Source organism: Canis lupus, chromosome 22, assembly GCF_048164855.1.
Source record: "Canis lupus baileyi chromosome 22, mCanLup2.hap1, whole genome shotgun sequence".
Classification (NCBI taxonomy): domain Eukaryota; kingdom Metazoa; phylum Chordata; class Mammalia; order Carnivora; family Canidae; genus Canis; species Canis lupus.
In genome coordinates this window covers 14150595-14177729 of record NC_132859.1, presented here as the reverse complement: position 1 = coordinate 14177729, position 27135 = coordinate 14150595, and the positions used below count along the sequence as shown (strand labels likewise).

General features: G+C 34.9%; 1 protein-coding gene across 11 annotated transcripts in view; it reads left to right on the top strand.

The window, feature by feature from the left end:
- The window catches only part of TRPC1 (transient receptor potential cation channel subfamily C member 1), a 107396-nt gene that overhangs the window by 31729 nt on the left and 48532 nt on the right, over positions 1 to 27135 (top strand). For 5 of the 11 annotated variants that reach the window (XR_012014826.1, XM_072792400.1, XM_072792405.1 and 2 more), the window contains 5 exons: positions 1204 to 1335; positions 4110 to 4305; positions 9588 to 9924; positions 17245 to 17384; positions 18913 to 19056. Coding sequence is in view for 10 of the 11 variants with exons in the window: in XM_072792400.1 (XP_072648501.1) it covers positions 1204 to 1335; positions 4110 to 4305; positions 9588 to 9924; positions 17245 to 17384; positions 18913 to 19056 (949 nt within the window). In the remaining variant the exon portion in view is untranslated. Of the gene's footprint in view, positions 1 to 1203; positions 1336 to 4109; positions 4306 to 9587; positions 9925 to 17244; positions 17385 to 17657; positions 17778 to 18912; positions 19057 to 27135 lie in introns of those variants that run through there. The other 6 variants (XM_072792407.1, XM_072792406.1, XM_072792401.1 and 3 more) reach the window with 3 other exon arrangements.

Here is a 27135-nt window from a genome sequence, read left to right as displayed (position 1 = left end):
TATAAATGGATACTAATGGATCCATTTATGGATAATGATAAATGGATATCATTTCCTAATGATGCTTAAGCTTCTAAAGAAGTTCAGATAAAATTCCATTTTTCATCTTTTAGAGTGGCAAAATATTAATGATAATGTAGGAGAAAATGATCTCTCCTTATTGTTAGTGCTTTGGAAGCATCTATTAGAATTTAAAACACATATGCCATTATATCCAGCGATTCTAAGTGTGCAAAGGATATGTGAACTAAAGAATATTCATTGCTGCGTTATTTATAGAAGTACATTAGAAGCAACTAAAATTTCCATTAATGGAGATCTGATGAGCTGCCATTAAATGGGGAACCATCCAGTTTTGGGAAAAAAAATGACATGACTCTATGTGTAGTGGCATAGAAAGAGTTGCTGCTTTATGTAGTATATCTGATTATGTTTGTAGGTGAATTGAAAGTATCAAGGATATTCACAGTTCCCTGTAATGTGACCATTCCTTGAAGAGTAGATTTGGTGGAAGGAGGAGAACTGGGGACCATCATGTTTCTAAACTGCTTCCTTTTTTTAAATAACAAACATGTATTAAATTTATGTTTAGAAGAAAATATATATTATATAATATACCAAATTTGTAAATTAAGAAGTATATGCTTATAAATGAAAGACTTATAGCAAAATTTTTTGGGTTTGCTTCCTACTTAGGTATTGAATATGAAGCTTAACTAGTTTACAGAAGGTAAAGGAGTGTGCTTTCCTGTTAGCTAGAGATTAAGCATAAATGAATGATTTCATTCTTAAGATTTGAAACATCTTTAAAAAAAAACCTGGTTGAAAAAAAAAATGACCTGATTGAATGAGTCATGTGTAATACATATCTAGCATATTAATGTAGTCTTATCACTGAGGAAGGAAAAATTTTATGATTCATATCATATTCAAAATGTATTAGTTATTAGCCTATTTTATTTAAAATAATATGGGTTCAGGAAAGAAATTTTTTAATTTAATTGGATTGAAGAATACAAAGACTTATTTTTTAAGTCTTTCTTTTTATGCAGGTTATCCTGTAATAAGTATATTATAGTTGTTTTAGTTTCTTTTAATTTTGTAGTATTTTACTTTTAAATTTATGAAAATTGTAGGTTAAAAATACTAATTATATGTGTATAATACATTTATTTTACATTACGGAATCAAATTTTATCACAGGTTTCGTCTTGATATATATCGCTGTTTGGCCAGTCCAGCTCTAATAATGTTAACAGAGGAGGATCCAATTCTGAGAGCATTTGAACTTAGTGCTGATTTAAAAGAATTAAGCCTTGTGGAGGTGGAATTCAGGTGGGAATGAATGGAAATTGTAAATTATATCTTTTTTTTTTTTTTTTTTTTCAGAATCCCTTCACCCTGGGCTTTTTCATAGACCAAATTAATGTTTGTATTTATTTACTTTTGAAACAAGATGACCAGACCTTGCTGCTACCTATTTGGGATTTTCCTTCAGATTCAATGGAAAAGACGTTGGTGTTATTTAGGTGTTATTTAGGTAGCTTCTTCCCCACCTGCCCTTTGAAATTCTTGCACCATCCCTACGTTTCCCCTTTGTTTAATGTTGCCAAAGGAGTTCTAAGACAGTGAAGAGTAGTGGGAGTGGTAGCCTTAAGCAAGAGGAAATTTGTAACTGTTCTCTATCCCACCTCCCCTTGTTTCCAGATTGTATAATCATCCTTGGAGCCTGATCTTTCATAACTTTCGGAAGCATATAGAATGGTTTCCGTGTGTCGTGGACATCCCTTCCCCCCCCCCCCCCCACACACACACACATACACAGATATAGTGCCTTTTCACTGTTTGGTGAGATTTTTCTATTAGGAGACACATAGCATGTAGACTTAAAAATAAAATACTACTAATTAAGAGGGATGGATCCATTCATCCCTCTGAGTTTTACTCTGAAGTGAAGAGTTAAATGTAGTTTTGGCATAAAGAATGGTTATAAATGTCCCTTAGAGAGTTAGGGTAGAGGACCAAAAAAAGGCTGTGAAAAAACAGCCTATTAATAACTAATTTAAACATTAAAAAAAGAAGTCCTTAGACTTGTGGAACTTTGAGACTTTCCCTTATGTTAAAGTATCCCTGGTACCCCCCCCAAAGAAGGAGAAATTGATCATTCTTGCCAATTCTTGCTGTGAGGTTTCTGGGGGGCAGATTATACCTATCTCTACTTTCCTTTTAAGTCTAGCTGCTGTGGGAGCCCCATGTCTTTGCCTTGTACTCCTCTAGTGACTTGACAAGATGGAAAGAGTCAAACTTCTTCCTGAAAGGGTGATAAGAAGCTGGCAGTTTTCTTATGCCTTAACAGCAGTTTATAGTGTGTTCTTGATAGCTCTGAGTTCTAGAAACTTTTTAAATATTCCTATTTATAAGTTTTCAAGTTTGGAACTACTATATTCCAATTTGAATAAATTAAAATTTATTTAAACTCAATAGGAAATAAAGTATATACTTTGAGAAACACATAAGACATTGGTAAAATGTAACTTGTTGCTACTTTTAACTTTATTAGCACATGAGCTGTTATAAATTATTCCTTTTAAATCTGAAAAGCTTGCTATTTTATAATCTTATTATCTTACAATTAGAATTCTCAGTTACCTTATAAAAGAGAATTCATTCAACTCCTTCCTAAAAGGGTTTGAAGCAACTGCTATGATTATTTAATCATAGGATAATAAAGTTAGATTTTGAAGTGATTATAGAATTCATTTACTTCAGTCCCCTTGTTTTTCATAGACAGGGAAAGTGATCTATGTAGGTTAGATATCTTCCTGATATCAGCATCTGATTAGGAATAGAGTTAGCAGCAGCTATAACTAGAACATAGGACTTCTGGCTTCTAGTCTACTATATTTCTATCCAAACTACACAGCCACTTAATTAGTCTTCTAGTAATTTATTAAAGATTAAGAAAATTAAATTAATAAAATATATTAACTTTACTGAATTTAGTGGTGTGTCAGTGTTTAAGATGAAACCACTTTGTAATAATACACACTTTTTTTTTTTTGCTAATACACACTTTTGATGAATATTCTCATCTATAATTAGATCCTAGACCAAGAAGCAGTAATACTTCAATTATTAAAGAAATCCAATTACTATTTTTAGGTAGTTTTGGTTATGTAGGAAATGCAAAGAGTAGATGAGAAAAATTTACTCTGTAAGGAAAAGTTTTTAATTCTTTGATAATTTTCTGTTCATGGAAAATCTCATTGTATAGAAGATTAATCATTTGGAAAATTTTTCTATTTTCCCTTCCTCTGTCATTAAGGAGAAAAAAACTGAATAAGAATTATTTTATGAAATCTGACCCCAATTGACTCATATTTATTTCTAACTTTATTTTTAAGGTATTAACACTAAGACATAATTTTAATATAACTGATGTTCTTAGAGAGGATATCTGCTAAAACTTCTTAATTTCTCATAAGTTGGTTGATTTAAGCCTATCTTTAACCAGCAGTTAAATTCTAAATTTCAAGGAATAATAATTATGAGAGAAAATTGTTTGCTAGGAGTATTTCAGTGTCTTTTACTTCCAACTTGAATTTTGTTGAACACTTTAAAAGTGAATCAGAATACTATTTTAGTATCAGAAGTAGTATAAAACATGTTGTAAACTATTATTGAAAACACCTTAATAAAAGTTACATAGTAATATTTATTGGATAGCATTATTATAATCTATTGTTTAGATAAGTAATATAAGAAGGAAGTTTGATACCAAACTTACAGAGAATAAGGGCAAATGATTTAAGAATTGATTGACAACTATAACCCAAATTTCTAGGAATATCAGTGTATATAAGGAAATACTGTGCTCATCTAAAATGATCAGTATGAACACAGGGAACATAATTGTGTTACAGTTTTCCCCAAAGCTGTTGAGGGTTTATGTATCAGTAAGTTCTTTTGATCATCACTACAAAATGACTTCAGATTTTATAAAACCCTGTCAGAATTAAAATGTTGCTGAGTAAATAATTTTCTACTGAAAACAGCTTAATTAGAAGCTGCAAGTGACATTTCTAATAATAGATTGTTGCATTTTACAGGAATGATTATGAGGAACTAGCCCGGCAATGCAAAATGTTTGCTAAAGATTTGCTTGCACAAGCCCGGAATTCAAGAGAATTGGAAGTTATTCTAAACCATACATCTAATGATGAGCCTCTTGACAAACGGGGATTACTAGAAGAAAGAATGAATTTAAGTCGTCTAAAACTTGCTATCAAATATAACCAAAAGGAGGTATGAGATTTTCTGTGTCATATATAAATTATTTCCAGGGTGCCTGGGTGGCACAGTCGGTTAAGCATCTGACTCTTGGTTTCAGCTCAGGTCGTGATTTCAGGGTTGTGAGGTCAAGCCCAGCTCTCTGCTCAGTGCAGAATTGGCTTGGGGTTCTCTCTTCCCCTCCCTTTGCCCCTTCCTCTAGTGTTCTCTCTCTCTCTCTCTAAAATAAATAAATCTTTTAAAAAAGAATTATTTTGGGATGCCTGGGTGGCTCAGCAGTTTAGCGCCTGCCTTCAGCCCAGGGTGTGATCCTGGAGTGCCGGGATCGAGTCCCACATCCTGCTCCCTGCATGGATCCTGCTTCTCTCTGCCTGTGTCTCTGCCTCTGTGTGTGTGTGTGTGTGTGTGTGTCTCATGAATAAATAAATAAAATCTTTAAAAAAAAAAAAGAATTATTTCTTCCACAGTAGTATAGTAGCTCAGAGCAATTAAGAATTAATTAAGGATATGTACTCTACTATCACTGTTTTTTAAAAGATTTTTTTAAAAGATTTTTTTTTTTATTGAGACAGAGAGAGCGAGAGCACAAACAGGGATGAGGGCCAGAGGGAGAGGGAGAAGCAGACCCTCCGCTGAGTTAGAAGCCCCATATGGGGCCCAGGACTCTGAGATCATGACCTGAGCTGAAGGCAGATGCTTAACTGACTGAGACACTCAGGCCCCCCAAAGATATGTACTTTTAAAGTTTAGTACAATGAATGCTGGCATTAAACAAATACTCAATAAGTGACTGTTGCCATTATTGTTTTTAGGTTCAAGGAAAGTTTTACCACTTTTTTTTTTTTTTTTTTTTTTTAATCTAAGTGGGACACCTGGGTGGCTCAGTGGCTGAGTGTCTGCCTTTGGCTCAGGGCGTAATCCCGGAGTCCTAGGATCAAGTCCCATATCGATCTCTCTGCAGGGAGCCTGCTTCTCCCTCTGACTATGTCTGTGTCTCTCTCTGTGTGTCTCTCATGAATAAATAAAATCTTTTAAAAATAAATAAATAATAAAATTTAAAAATTGAAGTATAGTTGATACAAGTTGCTTTTAATAATATTAATTATAATATGAGTGTTAATGTTTTTGCCAAATAGTAGCTAGTTAGGTAAGATCTTGTATACTACATACTTTCATAGTAATGTTTCCATCTTCTCTTTTGTCTGTCATAGGTTTGTTTCGTTGATCTGGTAATAAATAGTGCTTTCTATAGTAATAGCGCCTTTCTGCTTAAAAATAAACTATTAGATATTGTGTTTCCTGGTTCTTATTTGTTAATTCATTGAAACTCAAAGGTGGAGAGGCACATGATATGGTAACTAAGTTGAATCTGGCTCTACTGGCATCACCCTTCCTATTAAGGGAAATACCTATCTAATCCCCATATACACACACAATATAGATTCAGGAACTTGAAGAAGGAAAGTATGCATTTTAAATTTCATTTTTTGAGATATATTACTAAGCATGGGTATTTATATGTAAGTAATGATATCCAGTTGGTAGTACGAGGTGTTGGTAAATGGTACTTTTAAGATTTTTTTCTAAGACCTATTATTTTTTTTTAAAGATTTTATTTATTTATTTTAGAGAGTGAGAGCAAGAGCACAGAGAGGGTAAAGGGCAGAGAGAGAGGGACAAGGGGATTCTGCACTTAGTACAGAACCATTGCAGAGCTCCATCTTACAACCCTGAGATCATGACCTGAGCTAAATTAACTTGTCAGATACTCAACCAATGGAGCCACCCAGATGCCCCTAAGACCCATTATTTTTTGTTATCAATATAGATGTTGGAATAAAACTTGCTTATCAAGTTTGTATTAGTATAAAAATGGGGCCTGAGACAGATAATGGTAGGAAGAAAGATATAGGACCTTTGGTACTAGAAGCAGAATTTTGTATTGATTTGATTGAAAATTTGAGCCTTACAATGGTTTTGTAACTCAGGAAATTGGTACAGGAATTTTAAGATGTTTATTTTAACGTACCTACGTGGTATATCGCTTATCCAGATCTCTGGCTTCAAATCCTATGCTTTTTCTAGTACTCTATAAAGTTCTTGATTAAGGTAAAACATTTATAGGAAAAAATTAAATACAAGAACTTGGATTAGTATAACTATAAGATTATAAATCAACAACATACCTGTGTGCTTAAAAAGGAAACACAACACTAATGTGCATAAATAGAAAAAATATAGAACCCCTGATGTAATCTTCCTCTAACATACATTTTGACGAGATCTTAGGTTGAATTATTTACTTCTGTATATTCCACAACCTAAAATAGACATGAAATACTAGAAAATGCTAGAATAAAGAGATAACAAGATACAAAATTAACTTATGTGATTGGAAAAAGAACTTCAAAGAAAGGTGGAAAGACCTGAGATTATCCTGGTTAGGGAAGGAAAAACTAAGAGCCAGTTTCCAAATGGGAGATAGATACAGATACAGATATAGATATAGATCCCTGAGGGACTCACACATATAACCAAATGTTCCATTCTCTCTCTCTCTCTCTTTTTTTTTTTCCAAATGTTCCATTCTAAAGAAGATGCAAGAAAAGGAAACAAGAAGTAGTAGTAATATTTTTATTTGAAAGGAAATACTCTGTAACTCTGTAATTTTAAGAGTGAATGAAAATGTAATTTTTTAAACTAGATTTCTAGATATGATCAAAGGGGAGGATAATATCTTCCCACATAGTTGGTAGACTTTATTTAGGCAATCTGTCCTAAATAACAAACTCCTGGTACTTAGTGGCATAAAACTATATATTTCACAATCATTTATAATCATTTCATAATCATTTTATTATGCTCTTGGATTGTGTAGGCCAGGAATTAGGAAAGGGCACAGCAAGGATGAATTACCACTAGTCTAGGGTCTCTGACATAGCTCAGATGACTGGTGGCTACAATCATCTGGAGGCTTCTTCACTCAAATGTCTGGGGCCTGAGCAGCAGCTGAGGACTCCAGCCAAGAGCTCTTGGGTGGGCTGGTTGGATCCATGGCAGGTGGGCCTCCTGAGCACTTACTACAGGAGTCATGGTGGGTTGACTGTGAGGAGATGGTCTAAGAAGCCTCTCAGGGCCGCCTAGAGTGCCTACATTAACCTGGGCTTCTTCATGGCATGATAACTTCAGGTAGTAGGTCGCTTTATACTCCAAGAGCAAGTGTTCCTCAAACAAGGTGGAATCTTGTTTTAAAACCTACCACAGTCAGAGTGCCTGGGTGGCTCAGTGGTTGAGTGTCTGCCTTTGGCTCAGGTCGTGATCCCGGGGTCCTGGAATCAAGTCCTGCATCAGGCTCCCTGCACAAAGCCTGCCTGTATCTGCCTTTCTCCCTGTGTTGCTCATGAATAAATACATAAAATCTTTAAAACAAAAAACAAAGAAAACCTACCTGCAGAAGTCACATAGTATCACTTCTTCCAGAATTTACTGATTAAAGTAATCACAGCCTTGTTGAATTGAAGGGTATGAAATACTGATAACCCACCTCTTGATGAGAGGAGTCTGCTGATTTATATCAATATTTTAAAACCACCACAGACTTAGAACATTTCCAGTTGAAATTTTGTTTTTCAAATTATATATTTAACATTACTGTTACTTAAATCACCATTATGTAGAGGGATGGCAGAAGTCAGCTCTGAAATTGCTTTGATACTGGGGTGAAGGGAGAAACCACTAAATTTGAGATGCTACTAAACTGGGTAGTTGGTGAGAGGAAAACCTATTTCTGTCTCTGGTATTTCATCTTGAGAGGCAAATTAAGATCCCCTAAGAGCATGGGAATTTGAGCAGAAGAATGAAGAATGAAGTAAGATTTAACTACCAAACACAAGTATAGAATTTTAGGGAATTTTTTTTTTTTTAAGATTTTATTTATTCATGAGAGACAGAGAGAGAGAGAGGCAGAGACACAGGCAGAAGGAGAAGCAGGCTCCATGCAGGGAGCCCGATGTGGGACTTGATCACGGGTCTCCAGGATCACGCCCTGGGCTGAAGGCAGCATGAACCTGCTGAGCCACCCGGGCTGCTCAGGAAATTTCTTAATAAGCACAATAAACAACAAAAACCGTGCCTATATATGTGTGTGTGTGTATTACTGGAGTGTTATATTCTACAAATAATATTCTGTCTCAGGATAAATAATTTTATTTATATGTGTACTTATTTATTTTAGAGGGGAGTGGTGAGGAAGACAGTATCCACATCAAGCATGGAGCCCAACATAGGGCTCGACCTCACAATCCTGAGATCATGACCTGGGCCAAAGTCAAGAGACAGACACTTAACGGATTGAGCCACCTAGGCACCCAGGATAAATCATTTTAAAACGGAAGATTGACCAATTAGTATTTAGATATCTGAATGACATTATCATTACTTGTGCTTTGGTAATTTCAAACCTGATCACATTATTGTATCCAGAGTTACCAGAATCCTTAAGTTAAACTTCACAACATGAGCGTTATATTGGGAAGATACTGCTTCTGAAATTAATAAACTAAGAAGCTTTGTAAACTTTGATAAATTGATTCCTGTACGTGAACTAGAATTTCCCTCTTATTTACAGGCAATATTTTTCCTTTTTTTTTTCTTACACAAAATTCAGTAATAAGCAGCTTTAAGAATATAATATATTTTAAGAAAATCTCAGTGTTTTCATGGAATATAAATCTGATGTTTAGACTTGGATTGCTTTACTATCTTAGCGTCTTGATTTCTTATAACTGAAATCAGCACTTCTTCTAGACAAGCTTTTTTCTTTGGTTTATGGTTGTTAACTTTGAAATTTCACAAACGTTATGAGAGTCTCTACAAATTAAATTTTGCAAAATGGCTAACTAAGCTATTACTAATCATTAATACTTATATACTACATGCTATGAATCAGGCACTATTCTAAGAGCTTTGACAAGTTTATGAGTAGAGATTATTATTATCTCAATTTTATAGATGGTAAATTTGAGGCTTAAAGTTTAAAGACTTGCTCAAAGTCAATTATTAGGTGGCAGAGCCTGGATTTGAATCCAGGTTAGTGTGGGTCCAGTCTATGCTCTCAACCTCTGTACTCTTTTATTACATGTAAGAAAAATGAAAAAAAAATTATGTGGACTGTATAGAATTGATTTTAAGCTATTATTAAACCTTTGAATATCAATTAAATAAATTAAATAAATAATGATTGATTATATTTACAGGTTTTCTTTTCTTTATTTTGTATATGTGTGTGTCCTTTTCAGTTTGTCTCACAGTCTAACTGCCAGCAGTTCCTGAACACTGTTTGGTTTGGACAGATGTCAGGTTACCGACGTAAGCCCACCTGTAAGAAGATAATGACTGTTTTGACAGTGGGCATCTTTTGGCCAGTTTTGTCACTTTGTTATTTGATAGCCCCCAAATCTCAGTTTGGCAGAATCATTCACACTCCTTTTATGAAATTTATTATTCATGGAGCATCATATTTCACATTCCTGCTGTTATTAAACCTATACTCTCTTGTCTACAATGAGGATAAAAAAAACACAATGGGGCCAGCCCTTGAAAGAATAGACTATCTACTTATACTGTGGATTATTGGTAAGTGTCAAGTTTATTCAAAAGATCCTTTTATTTAGCCTGTTAATTCTCCCTTGCTTGATGATCATTGAAGACTTAACTAACATTTTTTGTAATGATAAATGATCTGAACTTGATGATAAGGGAGGAGATCCCTTATTAAATATTACTTAATTACATGAAAGTGAAAAATTATTCTCAGTCTCTAAAATTGTTCATTATCATTAAAACAGAAAAACAAATTGTGCTGATCATGCTTTTTTGGTATAAGAGTATGAATCTTGTCTTAGGTACTTTGAAATGTAACACATATCATACTTTGTTGCATTTTAGAGTTAACTATTTTGTTTTATTATACTGTTAGTTTTCCTTTTAAGAACCTATGAACTTATGAGGTTACATCTTTATCTCTAATATAGAAACATTATTTAACTTTAGATTTAAAGGCTTCCCCAGTGACTCACTCAGTATGAATCCGTTCTTTGTAATGAAGTCAGATATTTAGAAATGACAGGGTTTTAAAATATAAGATATTTTATTTTCTGAAAATTGTGTTTATGAGTATTATGCTATATGATAAATATTTTAAATGACCTGCAGTTTTTCAGCTCTCAACCTTTTTTGTGGGGGATAGAGGGGAGTTGAGATATAATCACATTGTCTATGGTCTTTTAATGACATCTCCTTTATTTCTCTCTGGATCTTCTGTCTTGTTTTTTGTTTTCTGTGGGTTTTTTTCATTCAATTTAGTTAACACATAGTGTGTTAATAGTTTTAGGGGTAGAATTTAGTGATTCATCAGTTTCATATGACACCCTGTGCTCATTACATCAAGTGCCCTCCTTCATGCCCATCACTCAGTTACCCATCCACCCACCCTCCTTCCCTGCAGCAACCCTCAGTTTGTTTCCTATAGTTAAGAGCCTCTTATGGTTGCCTCCTTCTCTGTATATATCTTACTTTTCTTTCTCTTCCCCTATGTTCATCTGTTTGATTTTTTTTAAATTCCACATATGAGTGAGGGGCTCCTGGGTAGCATAGTTGGTTAAACAACTGACTCTTGGTTTTAGTTTAGGTCATGCTCTCAGGGTTGCAAGATTGAACCTCACATGGGACTCCGACTTCAGCAAGGAGTCTGCTAAGGTTTCTCTGTCCCTCTCCCACTGCTCCTACCTGCGCTTACTTGTACACTCTCTTTCTTTCTCTCAAACAAATTTTAAAGATTTTTTAAAAATTGCATATATGAGTGAAATCATAATATTTGTCTTTCTTTGACTTATTTTGCTTAGCATAATACCCTGTAGTTCTATCCACATCATTGCAAATGGCAAGATTTCATTCTTTTTGATGGCTAATATTCCTGTGTGTGTGTGTGTGTGTGTGTGTGTGTGTGTAAACATACCACATCTTTATCCATTCATCTGTTGATGGATATCTAGGATCTTTCCATATTTTGGCAGTTGTGGACAATGCTGCTATAAACATTGGGGTGCATGTGCCCCTTCAAATCACTATATTTGTATCCTTTGGATAAATACCTAGTAGTGCAATTGCTAGGTCATAGGGTAGTTCTATTTTTAACTTCTTAAGGAGTCTCCATGCTGTTATCCAAAGTGGCAGCGCCAGTTTGCATTCCCACCAACAGTGTAAGAAGGTTCCCCTTTCTCCGCATTCCCACCAACATCTGTTGTTTCCTGAATTGTTCATTTTAGCCATTCTGACTGGTATGAGGTGGTATCTCATTGTAGTTTTGATTTGTATCATATCAAATGATATGATATGATGCTGAGTGATGCTGAGTGATGTTGAGCACTTTTTCATGTGTCTGTTAGCCATTTTTTTTTCTGTTGGCCATTTGTATGTCTTCTTTGGAGCAATATCTGTTCATGTCTTCTGCCCATTTCTTGACTGGATCTTTTGTTTTTTGAGTGTTGCGTTTAATAAGTTCTTTATAGATTTTAGAAACTAGTCCTTTATCTGATGTGTCATTTGTGAATATCTTTTCCCATTCCATAGGTTGCCTTTTAGTTTTATTGATTGTTTCCTTTTTCAGTCTTGTTTTTATTTTTATTTATTTATTTATTTTTAAAAATATTTTATTTATTTATTCATGAGAGACACAGAGAGAGAGGCAGAGACACAGGCGGAGGGAGAAGCAGGCTCCATGCAGGGAGCCTGATGTGGGACTCGATCCCGGGTCTCCAGGATCACACTCTGGGCTGCAGGTGGCGCTAAACCGCTGCGCCACCAGGGCCGCCCTCAGTCTTGTTTTTACATTCAACTTTTCTCTCCTATCTTTTCGCTATTTGCTATAGAGTAAAAGAATATTAAAATTTGGTCTTTTCCATGTTATAAAGCATTGGTTGATCAATATGTTCTTTATTGGCTTAATTATTGTATAATTTGAGAAAAATTAATGTATCAGTTTCACTTTTAGTTCTCCTTTAGCTATTAGAGTAATTTACAGTACATGTTTCGAAATTTTAATTTTTATTTGGAATTTAGTTAGTTTCAAGTAACTTGATTTAAATCAAAGTTTTACTTTTATTAATATTCAATCCATTATGCATTAACATTTAAAATTAGGTATATAAAGTAAAAATAACACACATCTGAATTCTAAGCTAAAGGGAATTAAATACTTTCTTACTAATATTTTCCTCTCTTGTTATTTCTGCTAGTTTATCTAAAATTTAATATTTTAATTTAGGAAATAATTTATGCCTTATCATATGTAATTCCAAGTTGCATCATTGTACAGCTTTCTAGTGTGAAACTTATTTATATTGTTTTCTGGATAAGGTATAAAGTATTAGGAAAACAAGAGAAGCAAAATTCAAGATGAAGCTGTAGAAATGGATGGTGCTTCAGACCGTGGACAGCCTTACGAGCCATGTTACTTGTTTTGATTTTATGCTAAGAACAATGGAAAACCATTGAAATTTTTAAGTAGTTGAGTGATATGATCAGATTTCCCTTTTGTTTTTTGTTTTTGTTTTTCAGATTTGTCTTTTGAAAAGATCATTCTGGCTACAGTAGAGAATGGTTGGGAGGATAGGGCTATGGCAAGAGTGGATGGTGGGAGACCAAAAAGGAGGCTGTTGCAGATGAAAGCTGATGGTACCTTGGATTTAGGATGTTTATGATAGAAAAAGAGAGAAGGGAACAGATTGGAGAGGTATTTACAAAGTAAAGTCAATAGGACATGGAAGCACACAATATTAGGAGGTGAGGAAGAGTGAGTTTATTAGCAGTGTAGGAATTTTGGAAGAGAGCTTAGTTTGGGGATTTATGGGAGGTTAGATCCTTAGTGTAGTTTTGGATACATTAAAATTAAAGACTTCAAGATCTCGAGACAATTAGACATCATAGTCTGGAGCTCAAGAGGAAGTCTAAGCTTGAGTTAGCAATGTGTGAATAATCTGCATATAGGTTGTATATGAAATTATAAGCACAGATGAGACATTTGAGAAAGTATAAAATGAGAATAGAGGATGTAGGACCAGGTTTTGAGGAATCCCAAAATGATGGGATTGTAGCTTATAGTGTTGATTACTAATTCTTAAAAAAAAAAAAAAAAACCTGAAATATAGTACATTGACTAGTGAATGCATTGATTATAATAGGTTAAAATTATTTTGTCCTCTTAATTCAACTCCGAAAAATCAATTATGTGAAGTGTATTAGCTTCGTTTTATTGTGGGGAGTTTCACAGAAGATAGGAAACCACCTGGCAGCAGTACTCACTATTCTTTCACCTGTCTCTCTGTTTTTTTTTTTTAAATCAAAAATCTTTTCCAATTCATTTTGTAATTGTTGTCAAGACTTCCTTTTAGATATAATACTGGATTTTACAGAAAGTAAAACGCTTATTTCTGTAAGCATCTTTCTTGGTTTAATATTTCAGTGGTACTAAAATAGTAGACAATTTGGTTTAACATTTTCAGATATTTTTTTTTCAGATAGTTTTTATGTATTCATTTAAGATAGAAGCTCATTTAAGTAGAACTTTTTAAAGTAATTTCCCTGCCAGATATGCAAATATTTAAAAATGATTTTCTGCATAAAATATGGGTATTGTATAATTAAGATGTTATAAACAGTTTTTCAAGAATGTTTCATGTGCTTCCTAGGGGAATTATTCTCCCTACTGGTAAGCCAGAGGATGTTTCTGACTCACTTAACTTGATCTCCACCCAGATGTCATGTTGCAGCACTCTATTCTTTTATTACTGTATATTCTCCTTAAAAAGATCTTATGAAAGAATTTATCAAAAAAACTATCCTGGATTATAGTATGTTCTCTGGTACCCCTAGCAATATATTAGCTATGGAGGAATTTCTGGCCAAAAAAGGGGAAGGGATTTTTTTGTTTGTTCGTTTGGGTTTCATTTGTGTATATTTATTCATTTAGCAAATTTTTTTAGCACCCAACTGTGTATTATGCACAATCCAGAACATTTAGGACATTGGTTCATAAAAACAAGAATTCTTACTCTTGAAGAGTTTACCCAATGTTAATGAAAACCAGAATTCTTACTCTTGAAGAGTTTACTCTTAAGTGGGGTGAATACAGTCAGTTAATAATAGACATAATAAGCCCACTCTACACAATGTTTGAAAGTGTTAAGTACTAAGGGAAAAGAAAGGAAGAAGCAGAGTTAGGGAGTTGGGAGTAGAGGACATGGGATTTGCAATTTTAAATAGGATGATCAAAGTAGATGGTAAAGGAATTAGTCCAGTCTGGGTGAGGAGCCTCTAATCAAAGGGAAGAGCTGATATAAAGGCCCTAATACAGGAGTCTTGTGTTTCAGAGGACAGCAAGGAAGCAAGGAGGCCTGTGTGACAAGTAGTGGAAGGAAAGATTGATAGAGAATGTCAGAGGGGAGAAGTGGTATAGGGCCTTACAGGTCATGGTAAAGAAATTACTTTTGACTCTGAGTGAAATGAGATAGAAGGGAAGATTTGGTGCCCACTCTGCACAATCAGCAGCGGTGATCGTGGGTTCTCATTGACGTTCATACTTGCAGTACACAATAGGTGGTAACCTGGCACTGGTTTACTTACTAGCTTTGTAAAAGGGTACAAGACAGGAGAGTACAACATGTCAGCATTACAGCTTCAAATATATCTTTATTGGCAGTTCTTAAAAAGTTGGGCTGTTTCCTCACCCTATTGTAGGCACGTTCAATTGTATGGGATGGGATGAGGACATATGGATGGGCATGGGCTATACGCCAGCTAGCGAAGTCTCAAATCTAGCAGCAGCTGTATCTCATAAAGCCCAAGCGTGTAGCTCCCACTGCAAGCACACTCTTGAGTTTAAAAGAGACATCACACAGAGAACTCGAGGCCTGTGTTTCTCAACATGTTTTTGTTTTTTTTTTTTTAAATCTATGAAGGGATGCCTGTGTGGCTCAGTGGTTGAGCACCTGCCCTTGGCTCAGGTCGTGATCCTGGGATCGAGTCCCACATCTGGCTCCCCGTAGGGAGCCTGCTTCTCCCTCTGCCTATGCTTCTGCCTCTCTCTCTGTGTCTCTCATGAATAAATAAATAAAATCTTTAAAAAAAGAAATCTATTAAGACTCAAAAAAAGATCTTTATAGATAAAAGTTTTTTAATCATCACAAGTAGAGTTAAAGTCAATAAAGAAACATAACCCTATTCACTGAGGAGTTGACTTAACATTGTAAAGATGCACCATCCTGTAAACTTTTGAGATATTAAAAGCTACAATATTCAAAGTACTCCAGGAAATCATATAATGATTTTTTAATAGCAAAATTGGAGCACTCATATTAGTCATAACACTAATGTAATAAAAAAATACTGTTACAGGAATGAACGAATAAGCAATCAAGTAGAATGGAGAAATCAGATATATATTCAGTTTTATATATATGATATATATTATATACTTCAGTTATGAATTATTTTTAAAAATTTATTTAAATTCAATTAATTAACATATAGTATATTATTCGTTTCAGAGGTAGAGTTTAGTGATTCATCAATCTTAACATGTGTCTTTTTATATTCCTGGCTGTGTATGCCTTCAAGGTCTATAGGTCTGCTCAGTCTTCCCAGTCCAGATTCAGTTCCCCAACCAGTGCTGTTTTTATAACAATGTTGAACAGAGCTGACATTCTGTATTTTTCTTAACGTAGTATGTTTCCAAGGAAACCCCTTTAATAGGCAGTAACATGAGGTTGTGTTCTTGTGGAGAAAGAGTTCGGACCTGTAGTTAATCCTTTCTCCTCTGGGAGTTACCTCAGAGTTTTGAGATGGGAAATAAGACCTGGATTTTTTATGAGGATTACTCTGGTTGCTATATAGAGAGTAGATTTTAAGGAGACCAGGAGAAAAGCAGGGAAACCAGGTAGGCTATTTCAATAATCCAGGCTAGACAGAATGATGGTTTGAAGTTGAACAGAATTCTATTTTGAAAGTAGAGCCAACAGGATTTGCTATTGCATTGAATGTGTGGTTTATTTTTATTTATTTTCTAAAATTTTATTTATTTATTCATGAGAGACGGAGAAAGAGGCAGAGACACAGGCAGAGGGAGAAGCAAGCTCTCCGCAGGAGCCCAATGTGAGACTCAGTCCCGGACTCCTGATCAGGCCCTGAGTCAAAGGCAGACGCTCAGCCACTCAGGCATCCCTGAATGTGTGGTTTAAAAGAAATATGAGTCAAGGATGATTCAAGGAAATTTGGATTGTGTCACTAGAATGAAGAAGTTTCTATCAAATGAGATGGGAAGACTTCCAAGTACAGTGAATTTGGGGGCAGAGATTAAGAATTCAGTTTGGATATGTTCGGACATCCCATTGGGCATGCAGAGCAGTCAAGTACATATACAAGTTGAGTTTAGGAGAGAGAGTTAGAGATATTAATTATTCTATAAATACAGATTGAGTTTAGAGATAAATTTAAAAATCTGCCCATAGATGGTATTTAAAGCTGTTAGAGACTAGACTGGATGAGGTCACTGAAGTAGTGAGCATAATAGAGAAAAGAAAATAAGGAACTGAGCCTGTGTGTGTGTGTGTGTGTGAGTGTGTGTGTGTGTATGTGTGTTTAACAACAATTTATTTGTTTCCTTATGCTTGTTTCACATTTATTAAAATTCCTCCCTGAGAGATTGTCATGTAAAACTTGCAGTTATTTTCTTTCAAATTATGAAAACTTTTTACTTAAAATACTAAAATATTTTTTCTTCTGAAAGAAGCTGTAGCTGATGGAAATGTTATTTATTTAATATCTTGAGTTTTAAAGTATTTTTTAGTTTTTTATTGAATTAAGAGCATTGTTTGATTCATTTTCCTTCCTTTTTTTTAGGTATGATTTGGTCAGATATTAAAAGACTCTGGTATGAAGGATTAGAAGACTTTTTGGAAGAATCCCGTAATCAACTCAGTTTTGTCATGAATTCACTTTATTTGGCAACTTTTGCCCTCAAAGTGGTTGCTCACAACAAGGTGACTATTAGCTATGTTAATTGGAGACACAAATGAAGTTTGTTTACAAAAAACCTGAGATATGTAGCTGTATAACTCAGAGTTACGTTGGCCCAAATCTCTATCTGATGTGTTTTCATTTTAAACCCATCCCAGTATAAGGGAATAGTGTGCATTGTTTCCTCCCTTCTGATAGTTTAAAGGATGTTAATTACCTTTAAATGTTGGTTACCTATTATATGCCAGACACCATGGTTGATACGTGCTATACTTTATCTCATTTTATCCTCACAGGGACTCTATGAGACAGATGTCCTTATCCCCATTTTGCAAATAAGGAAAACGAAGCTCAGAGATATTAAGTAACTTATCCAAGACCACACAGTAAGAAACCAAGACTGGATTTAAATCCAGGTCTGTCTAGGCATTTTTTTTCTACCAAATGCCGATTCCTTATATCTGAGCTAGGTTCATTTACCTCATTAATGTGTATATATACTTAAAATGAGAACACAGACTTACTTAAATTGATTAGTGTTAAGTTATCTTTATACCTGCTAGAAAAAAGTTTATCTTTAAGGATTCATTCTATAGTGTTTGCACATTCCAAATCATGATAATTATCTTCCGTAGCTTAAAAAGTGATATAAATGTGATCCTTTTTGATGCCTCTATTTTTAAATTTAGAATTTGACATAAATTTAGTTTTATACACATCTTATAATTTTATGAAGATATAAGCCTCTTCCAAGTCCAGAAAAGGTAATAGATTTTATGTTAACTATCTTTGTTTAAGCCCTGAGTTTAGAATTCTTCTAAGGCATTACAGGCAAGGAACTGAAAGATATATTTTCTGTTTTTTTTTTTAACTAATTTATAGACATAGAGAAAGAAAACTGGTTATCTTACATCATTTTACTTTATTAAAAAAAAAAAAACTCCTCCTTTAAATAATCAGTAGCATGGAACGTGTTTGTTAGGTATTTTCAGTGGCCAGAGTTGTGAAATTACTACGAAAATAAAAATTGGTCATACATAGATAAATGGTTGGGGGTCATTGGTATCTTACACTGATCTCTTTAGTTCTAGAAGTGGAGTGCTCATATAATTTTTTATCCAAACCAGGACACTTTGAGAGTGAAAGGGGGCATTAATTATACCAGGAAAAGAGGGATATTATTTGGGACTAAGGCAATTGAAACATGTGGCCATTCTATGTCTGAGTATAATAATGCACTCTCTTTCTTAGTATTTAGAAGGGAGAATTTCTAGGGTTCATTCTGGAAACCTGAGTTAAAGGTCCAGGTTAATTTAATATGTAACTAAGTAACTGAGAGCAAGTGATATTGCCTCATATATGTAGAGATCTTTCATTTAGTTAAAACAATGTTATTTGTATTAAAAGAAGAAGACTTGATAATAAAATGTAAAAGGAGAGAGCCCCTAAAAGAGATAAATAATTCATTTTCTTTCAATACTCAGAATATTTATTTTTATTTTCCTAAGTTGAGGGAGCTATTTACCTTTGGCTTTTTCTTCCTAACTTTAGTTTCATGATTTTGCTGATCGGAAGGACTGGGACGCATTCCATCCTACTCTGGTGGCAGAAGGGCTTTTTGCATTTGCAAATGTTCTAAGTTATCTTCGTCTCTTTTTTATGTATACAACAAGCTCTATATTGGGTCCACTACAGGTAATAATATTTCTAAAACAATATTTGTTAGATGTCATTATGATTATGTTTTTCTGTTGGTCCACTGGAGCACTGTTCTCTCTTGATGTTAAAGTTAAACTTTGCTTTTGAAAATAATTAACAATTGAGAGGACACTGCATGTTCCTCTGCTTTGCTTCTGGCTGAATAATAATCTCTTGCTTTCAGATATTCAAACTTCATTCAAACTCTCCCTGCAGTCCATAGACATAGATTTGTTTAAAATATAGTTATACCTCAGACAATTGAGGGACATGAAAATCTGCTTTTTATCGAAATGAATCTCACATTTACAATTTTAAGTGATAAATATGAGGGAGATGTTGTGGCAAAAAGAATTCATACTTGATGACTTTGAAAATATGTAAGCTATATTTTAAAAATATTCTTTCATTTTGTTTAGTAAATATTAAATGTAATAAGTTGGGAAATAGCATATTCAGAACTAACAAATTTCATAGAGTTCATGTAGTTTGGTTTTATACTTTATAGTAATTTATAGCTCAAGAAATTGAACTTTTGAGACAGTATGTGATTTGTTCAGAGTAGTATGATTATTATTATCATGAGAATCCAGGACTAAATTCTAAGTCTCTTTACACTAAAGAAAGGACTCACAATTGATTGAATTTACCCGACAGATTGTGGCAGTGGTTCTTTTTATTTTTTATTTTATTTTATTTTTATTTTTATTTTTATTTTTTTTTTGCAGTGATTCTTTTTAGAAGGTGGGAATCAATTCTGCTATGTAACTAGCTCTACATATACTGTATTGTAAGTTATAAGTCTGAAAGTCTGAGTAATATTGATTTTTTCTCAGTAAGTTGAAATTTACTATGAATGTAGATTTTAACAACATTTTTAAAGAGGTTTTTTTTTTTTTTAGGTTTTATTTATTTATTCATAAGAGACAGAGAGGCAGAGACGTAGGTAGAGGGAGATGTGGTATGATGTGGGACTCAATCTCAGGACCCTGGGATCATGCCCTGAGTCAAAGGCAGATGCTCAACCACTGAACCACCCAGCCATCCCTAAAGGAGATGTTTTAAATAAGAGGCATTAATTACCTTCTCCAAGTAGAGCTATGAAAATAAAAAGTAGGAAAAACCTGGTTGGCTTGGCATTGACTATCCTGCAGCAGTGTTTCCTGAAGTGTGATTCTCTTAACCAAGTCCGGTGAGGTGCTCTGACTGAAATAAGTCAGACACACTGCATTCCAAATAACTCCTTTGGGAATTCACAGTGCACATTATCACATTAAAGCTTATGAGAAAGAAGTAAAAGAAAAAACTTGCTTAATCTTGTTTAAACGATCGTTATATAAACTCATTTAATGTCATACTCAATTTTCATTAGATATGCTTAAGTCTCTGTTTTTCTCCAAAGCAATAGTACATGAGACACTGGTTTTAGACTGTATTTTGATTTAATTCTGCCACTAATATCCTCTATGAATGTCTTTATCAAGAATCAACAGTATTTTTACATGCATGTTGATTTTTTTTTTCTTTTTAGCTAAAAACCGATAAAATCACTAAGTTTCTTTACTGGAAATTTTTTTTTTTTTTTTTTAGATTTCTACAAAGAGTTAAAAAGGAAAAAGTATGCCATTATTTCTTAGTGAGTTATCTCTTTATATTTCTTAGAACTGTTGAGTCAGGTCTTCTGACTTAGTCTCTTCCTGAAATAACTGTATAGATATGTATACAAATACTGCATAAGTGGATATTTGTCATTTCAGCTGTTGTGTGTATTTTTCTCCTCCAGCAAGATAAGTTATATTATCCTAATAGCCAGAGAGCTAACAGATAATTAGGTGAAGCCAACAAATATTTATTGTGTTCCTATTTTTTAAAAGTCTGCAGGTTAGTCATATGCTTAAATATTATGATTTAGTTTAGTGAATGATTTTTTAAATTGTCTTTATTAAGGTATACTTTGCATACAGTAAAATACACCCATCTTAACCATGTAATTTGATGAGTTTTGCATATGTATGAATTTGTTTAATCACCACCATAATCAAGATAGAGAACATGTGTATCACCTCAAAAAGTTTCTTGGTACCTTTTTGCATTTAGTACTTCCCTTACCCTCTCCCTTGGCAACCATTGTCTGGTATAGACTAGTCTCAGAACTGAAGGATTTGGAAATACAAATATTATTAGTATGGTATTATAAAGCAAATATTCCCAGGCAATCTTTAGAGTGTTACTGATTCGTGTGGTCACGCGCTCTCTGCTCCAGGTCATTATATCAAATCTGTATTCTGCAGGAGGAAGGGGGAAAGTAGAGGGGGAAAAGGCAGGAAGCATGGGCCAGCTATCTTTCTCTTTTTATCAAAAGAGCAATAATTTTCCCTAGAACCCTATCAAATGCTTCCACTTATAACTCACTGGCCAGAATTTGGTCACATGGTTATTTGTAGCTACAAGGAAGTCTGAGGAGATGAGTACTTTTTTTTTTTTTTTTAAAGATTTTGTCTATTTATTTATGAGAGAGGCAGAGACAAAAGCAGAGGGAGAAGCAGGGAGCCAGATGCAGGACTTGATCCCAGAATTCTGGGATCACGCCCTGAGTTGAAGGCAGACACTCACTCAACCATTGAGCCACTTTTAATGAGAGGAGTACTTTTAATTGAGCATATTGCCCTTCAAGAAATCAGGGCCTGGTTAGTTAGGAAGAAGGCAAAAAAAAGATATTGACTAGGAATCTGTAGAATCATAGTTTCAGGCTTTTACTTAAAGAAGTTTTCAAATAAAGATATTTGTTTTTCAGTGTAGTCTTACAAACGTGACAGATTTGTATTGCATAATTCAGCCAAAATATCCCAGAAAAAAATTATTAGATGATTTGTAATACATTTTTCCATTTTGTTAATCATAAGTAAGGAACTCAATTAAAAGGGAATGATCCAGTTATGAATGTAAAATAAATGCAAAAATAAAATTGACAGTAAATTAATTACTTTAGCAAAAGTGTAACTTTTTTTTCTCCTTATATATATACTTGGTATGTCAGATAATGTTTTTATGTGATCACTGCAGTTGTTTTTTTTTTTTAAATTTATTTATTTATTTGTGATAGTCACAGAGAGAGAGAGGGGCAGAGACACAGGCAGAGAGAGAGAGAGAGAGGCAGAGACACAGGCAGAGGGAGAAGCAGGCTCCATGCCCCGGGAGCCCGACGTGGGATTCGATCCCGGGTCTCCAGGATCGCACCCTGGGCCAAAGGCAGGCGCTAAACTGCTGCGCCACCCAGAGATCCCATGCAGTTGGTTTTTAAATTTATCTCCATTTACTAACATTTATTTTCCTTCCAGATTTTTGCAGATTTAGAAGTTGACAGACTTTTATTTTAGCTGGACATATATAGCCTGTAGTAGTGGTACAGATCTCTCCCTTGGTTAGAATGACCATATTTTATCATCCAAATGGAGGCACTTTGGAGAATACTAACTTGGGAAAACCAGTGGAAACTGAGACTGTCCTAGGCAGATTAGGTCACAGGAATATCATATAGTGTAATATATAAAATAGTTCTATATTCAGCAATGAATGAATCCTCTATTTTAGTACTTGACATTTTTCTGATTACGTTCATTAAATTTGTGGCTTACGTCATGGGTAGACTTTGGAAGATGACGTCTGTGTCTGGCCCTATTTACTTTGTAGCCATCTCTCACTATATTCATCTCTGTCTCTTACTGATATACTTCTCCATCTGGGTCAAGACCAGTCACTAATCTCACACATGCCCATGCTCTCTCACTTCTATGTTGTTTATGTTATTACCCTGTTAGGAATGTCCCAGCCATTTTTCTACTTATTGAAATTTATTTATTCAACATTTATTGAGTGCCTGGCAGGTATTAGACACTGAGAATACTAAAATGAGTAAGCTCCAATATTTTCTTAAGGAGCTCACGGTGCATTGAGGGGGACAAACAAGCATGACATTTACAGTGGTATTGTCATAAACTGCTCAGAGAAAAGGCTCTTGCTTGGTTTAAGGCATTTCCAAGAGACACTAGAATTAATAAGTCTTGAAATATGAGTAGAAAGGAGGTGGGTTAGGGTGTCCCAGGAAGAGGGAACATCTGCAAGCTTTAGGGCTCTTGCCACTGGAAAATCCATTCCTACACTTCTACTCCCCTGCTAATGGATAATTCCATCCAATGAACTTGGTACTTTGAACCTCTAATGAGCACTTCCTAGAGCTTGTCTTAATTGTGAGACAATTAAAATTTAGCTTGTCTTAAATTCTAGATGATATTATTTCTACTAAATTAAAAAGTCCTTGAGGATGGGGAATAATATATCTTTATTTTTTCATCTGCACTTTACTCACTGCCTTGCCATAATAGTTACTTTACTGTTTGTTAAATTGAATTGCAAAACTGGTTAGAATGGACTTGAGTAGAGACAAGTGCTACTTGGTGCATGAAAAGAAAAAAGCTAATGGAGAAATAGAACAATATCCTAGCTGTCCCTGGAGCTGCTTATTCAAAATAACAGCAACCACTATTGTTGGACATTTCATGTGGGCCAGGCACAGTGCAGTTTTCCACATATTTAATCCTCATCACAACCCTTGCCATTTGTTATTTCCATTTTACAAATGGGGGATATAAGGCTTAGAGAGGTTCAGTAGTTCACAGAATTGGACCCAGGTAGAGTCAAGAGTTGAACCTTGGACTGTCTGTTGAACCTGGTCTGTCTGAATCCACAAACCAACCTGCTTTTTGAAGTTAGCTTTTCTGCTTTTATGAAGGATGCCAACTAATGCACTTCAACAGATACGAGTCATGGTTGAACATAAATCAGTAATGTTCTACATTTTAACAACAACAAAAACAAGACATGAAGATAGAAACTAAAAATAAAAGTGGCAGTTGTAATAATAACAGTTAACATCTGGCCCTTACTGTGGGTACTATTTAAGATCTTTATTTACATTTATTACCTTATTGAATCCTCACAACCATTCTAAGAGGCAGACTCTTTTATTTCCATTTTACAGAGGAAGACACTGAGGCATAGAAACATTAAGTAACTTGCACAAGGTCACACAGCTGGTAAGTAGCTGAACTGGGATTCCAGCCCAGATGATTTGGCTCCAAAGCTAATGATCTTCACCACTCTGCTAAGTTGCCCCTCTGTTTTGAATGCTACAGATTAATATGATTCCCTCATTGACTGTTATTATACAACACTTCTTTGGGTAGGCTTCAATAATATACGGATCTCAAAATTTCTTCCTGCTTTATTCATATGTTTCAAATGAAGTAAACAGTCTTAGCACTTGTAGTTCAGTCATTAGACAGAAAGGACAAGATGGAACCAACCAACTGGGTTCAAAACCTTGCTCCATAACTTATTGTTATTTCATCTCTGTGAGTCTCAGGTTCTGTGTCATTGTTATGAGGATTAAATGGATCAGTATATATAAGGTGTATCTCATGGCAGAGTCCCTGACATGTGATAAGTTTTACAAAAATGATTAGATCCATTTCTCCATTCCCTTTATAGTTAGTGGAGTTAACTGTGGCAGAGCTGAAAAATAACACAAGGAAACTTGGAAAGTAAATGTAGTGTCTGACAAATAAATGCATACTTTATTCCTAGGGAATTATTTGGCTTTACTGGGTAGTTATTAGATTTGATTTACTGGTCTGTATAGCATAAATGGCATATTGTTGTTCTTTGCATTGAGTAAAGAGTGATTTCAGGTGTCTAACATTTTAGGGTATACCAGGGTTGGACATTTTCTTTAAGAAGCATGAATGTTATAGTTAGAGGAAAGCTTAAAGGTCATGTAGTCTGGGAGTTCCCAAATTGGTGAGGCTCAGAATCAACAGGGGAGCACATGAAACCTTCATTTCTCAGTCCTGTACTCAGGGATACTGATTAAATAGATTAGGGTAAAGTCTGGCAAGTTTTTAATAGCATGTGGGGAGTGAATCTGATGTAGCATATATCCATCCCTTTTACAGGTCAGGAAACTAAGGCCCAGTTTACAGTGTTAGAAAAAAAAAAGACATGGTGAAAAATCCTAATTAACATTTTTTTCTTTGATATTTATTCACGTATTAATTCAATAAGCCATACAGTCACATAAGAATGAAATGTCTTAATTGTGCACAGCCCCAAATTTTTGATGGAAGAGCTAAGATAAAAACCACAAAGTAATGTTGTTGTTGTTTTTTTTTAAAAGATTTTACTTATTTATTCATGAGAGACACAGAGAGAGAGAGGCACAGACACAGGCAGAGGGAGAAGCAGGCCCCATGCAGGGAGCCCTATGTGGGACTCCATCCGGGGTCTCCAGTATCACACCCCCGGCCAAAGGTGGCGCTAAACCGCTGAGCAACCCAGGCTGCCCACAAAGTAATGTTTCAGAAAAGCTCTTGTGAGAAGTTAATAGAATTCTACGTCTGCTATCTATTAGTTCTGTTACCCTGAACCATTCACTAAATCTCCCAGAGCTTCACTTTGTCACTTGGAAAAATAGAGATAATACTAGCCTTTCCCATCCTGCAAGGTAAATAAGAATACATGATACTTCTTGGAAAATGGTAAAGAGTTGTATAAAAACCATATAAAAAGTAGTTCTAGGTGGCTTCAATCAGTTAAGCGTCTGCCTTCAGCTCAGGTCATGATCCTGGAGTCCTGGAATTGAGCCCCAAGTTGGGCTTCCTGCTTCTCCCTCTGCCTCTGCCCCTCCCCATGCTCATGCTCTTTCTCTCTCACTTAAGTAAATAAATAAAATCTGCTAAAAAATGTAGTTATGTGTTCAACATTTTAACTATAATGCTGGGCTCTGGAGCTTACTGACATTCCACATGCTTTTAAAGACTGCTACAAGAGACAAACAAATATTGGTGTAAAGTGAAAAATAGTATTTTAGAAATTATAGACAACGTACTTTGAAGCATAACTAAGGCAGTGCCTGGAGAGAGTCTGGAAAGCTTCTGAAAGTGACATTTGATCTGGGCCTTGAAGGGTTGAGAAGCCTGGCTGGCAAAGAACATAGGGTTACCTGTACGAAAGCATCAAGTTATAAAAGCATGGTATGCTTAGACAAGACAGGATGTCTTTTGTACTTGGACAGTGGCAGTTGGAGAGATGAGGGTGAAAAAAATAGACTGCACTGGACTCTTGAAGGCCTCTGTGCCAGAAATTTGAATATTATCACACATGCAAAGGAGGTTTTGAGTGTGAATACTTGATCAGATAAAACTTTTAGATGGGGTTGGGGGGAGGGGCGCCTGGGTGGCTCAGTCGATTAAGCATCCAACTCTTGACTTCAGCTCAGGTCATGATCTCAGGCTCATGAGATTGAGCCTTTTACACCGGGCTGGTGCTCAGCATGGAACCAGCCTGGGATTCTCTCTCCCTCTGCTCCTCCTTTCCACTTGAGCTTGCTCTCTCTCTCTTTCTCTCTCTCTCATAAATAAATAGATAAAATCTTTTTTTTTTAAAAGAACTTTTAGACCAGTAACTATGGCTTTTTCTGGATAAAGATTGGAAGGAGAATGACTAGAGATTGTCCTTATTATTGCTTCATTAGCAAGTTCTATAATTTAACACTTGATGTGAACCATAATGATACCAGCTTTTGCCCTATCAGGCATTTGGCATATTTTTGCTGTTCTATGCAGTGCTCTGTGTAGAGGGCTTTGCCTCTTTTAAAGTATTTCCTAAGGATAAATCTCTAGTAACATATCAGAAGATATGATCTTTATATTGCCTCAGTATTTTTTTTATTTTTTATTTTTATTTAAATTCAGTTTGCCAACATATAACATCCAGTGCTCATCTCATGTGCCCTCCTTAATGCCTGTCACCCAGTTACCCCACCCCATCCTCACCTCCCTTTCTGCAATCCTTTGTTTGTTTCTCAGAGTTAGGAGTCTCCTGGTCTGTCTTCCTCTCTAATTTTTCTCACTCAGTTTCCCCCTCTGCCTTAATATTTGTTTCTCTACAAAAGGATGTATTAATTTTTGATCTCACAAGCAGTATAAAAGCAAGTGACTTTTCACCACATTCAGTAGCATT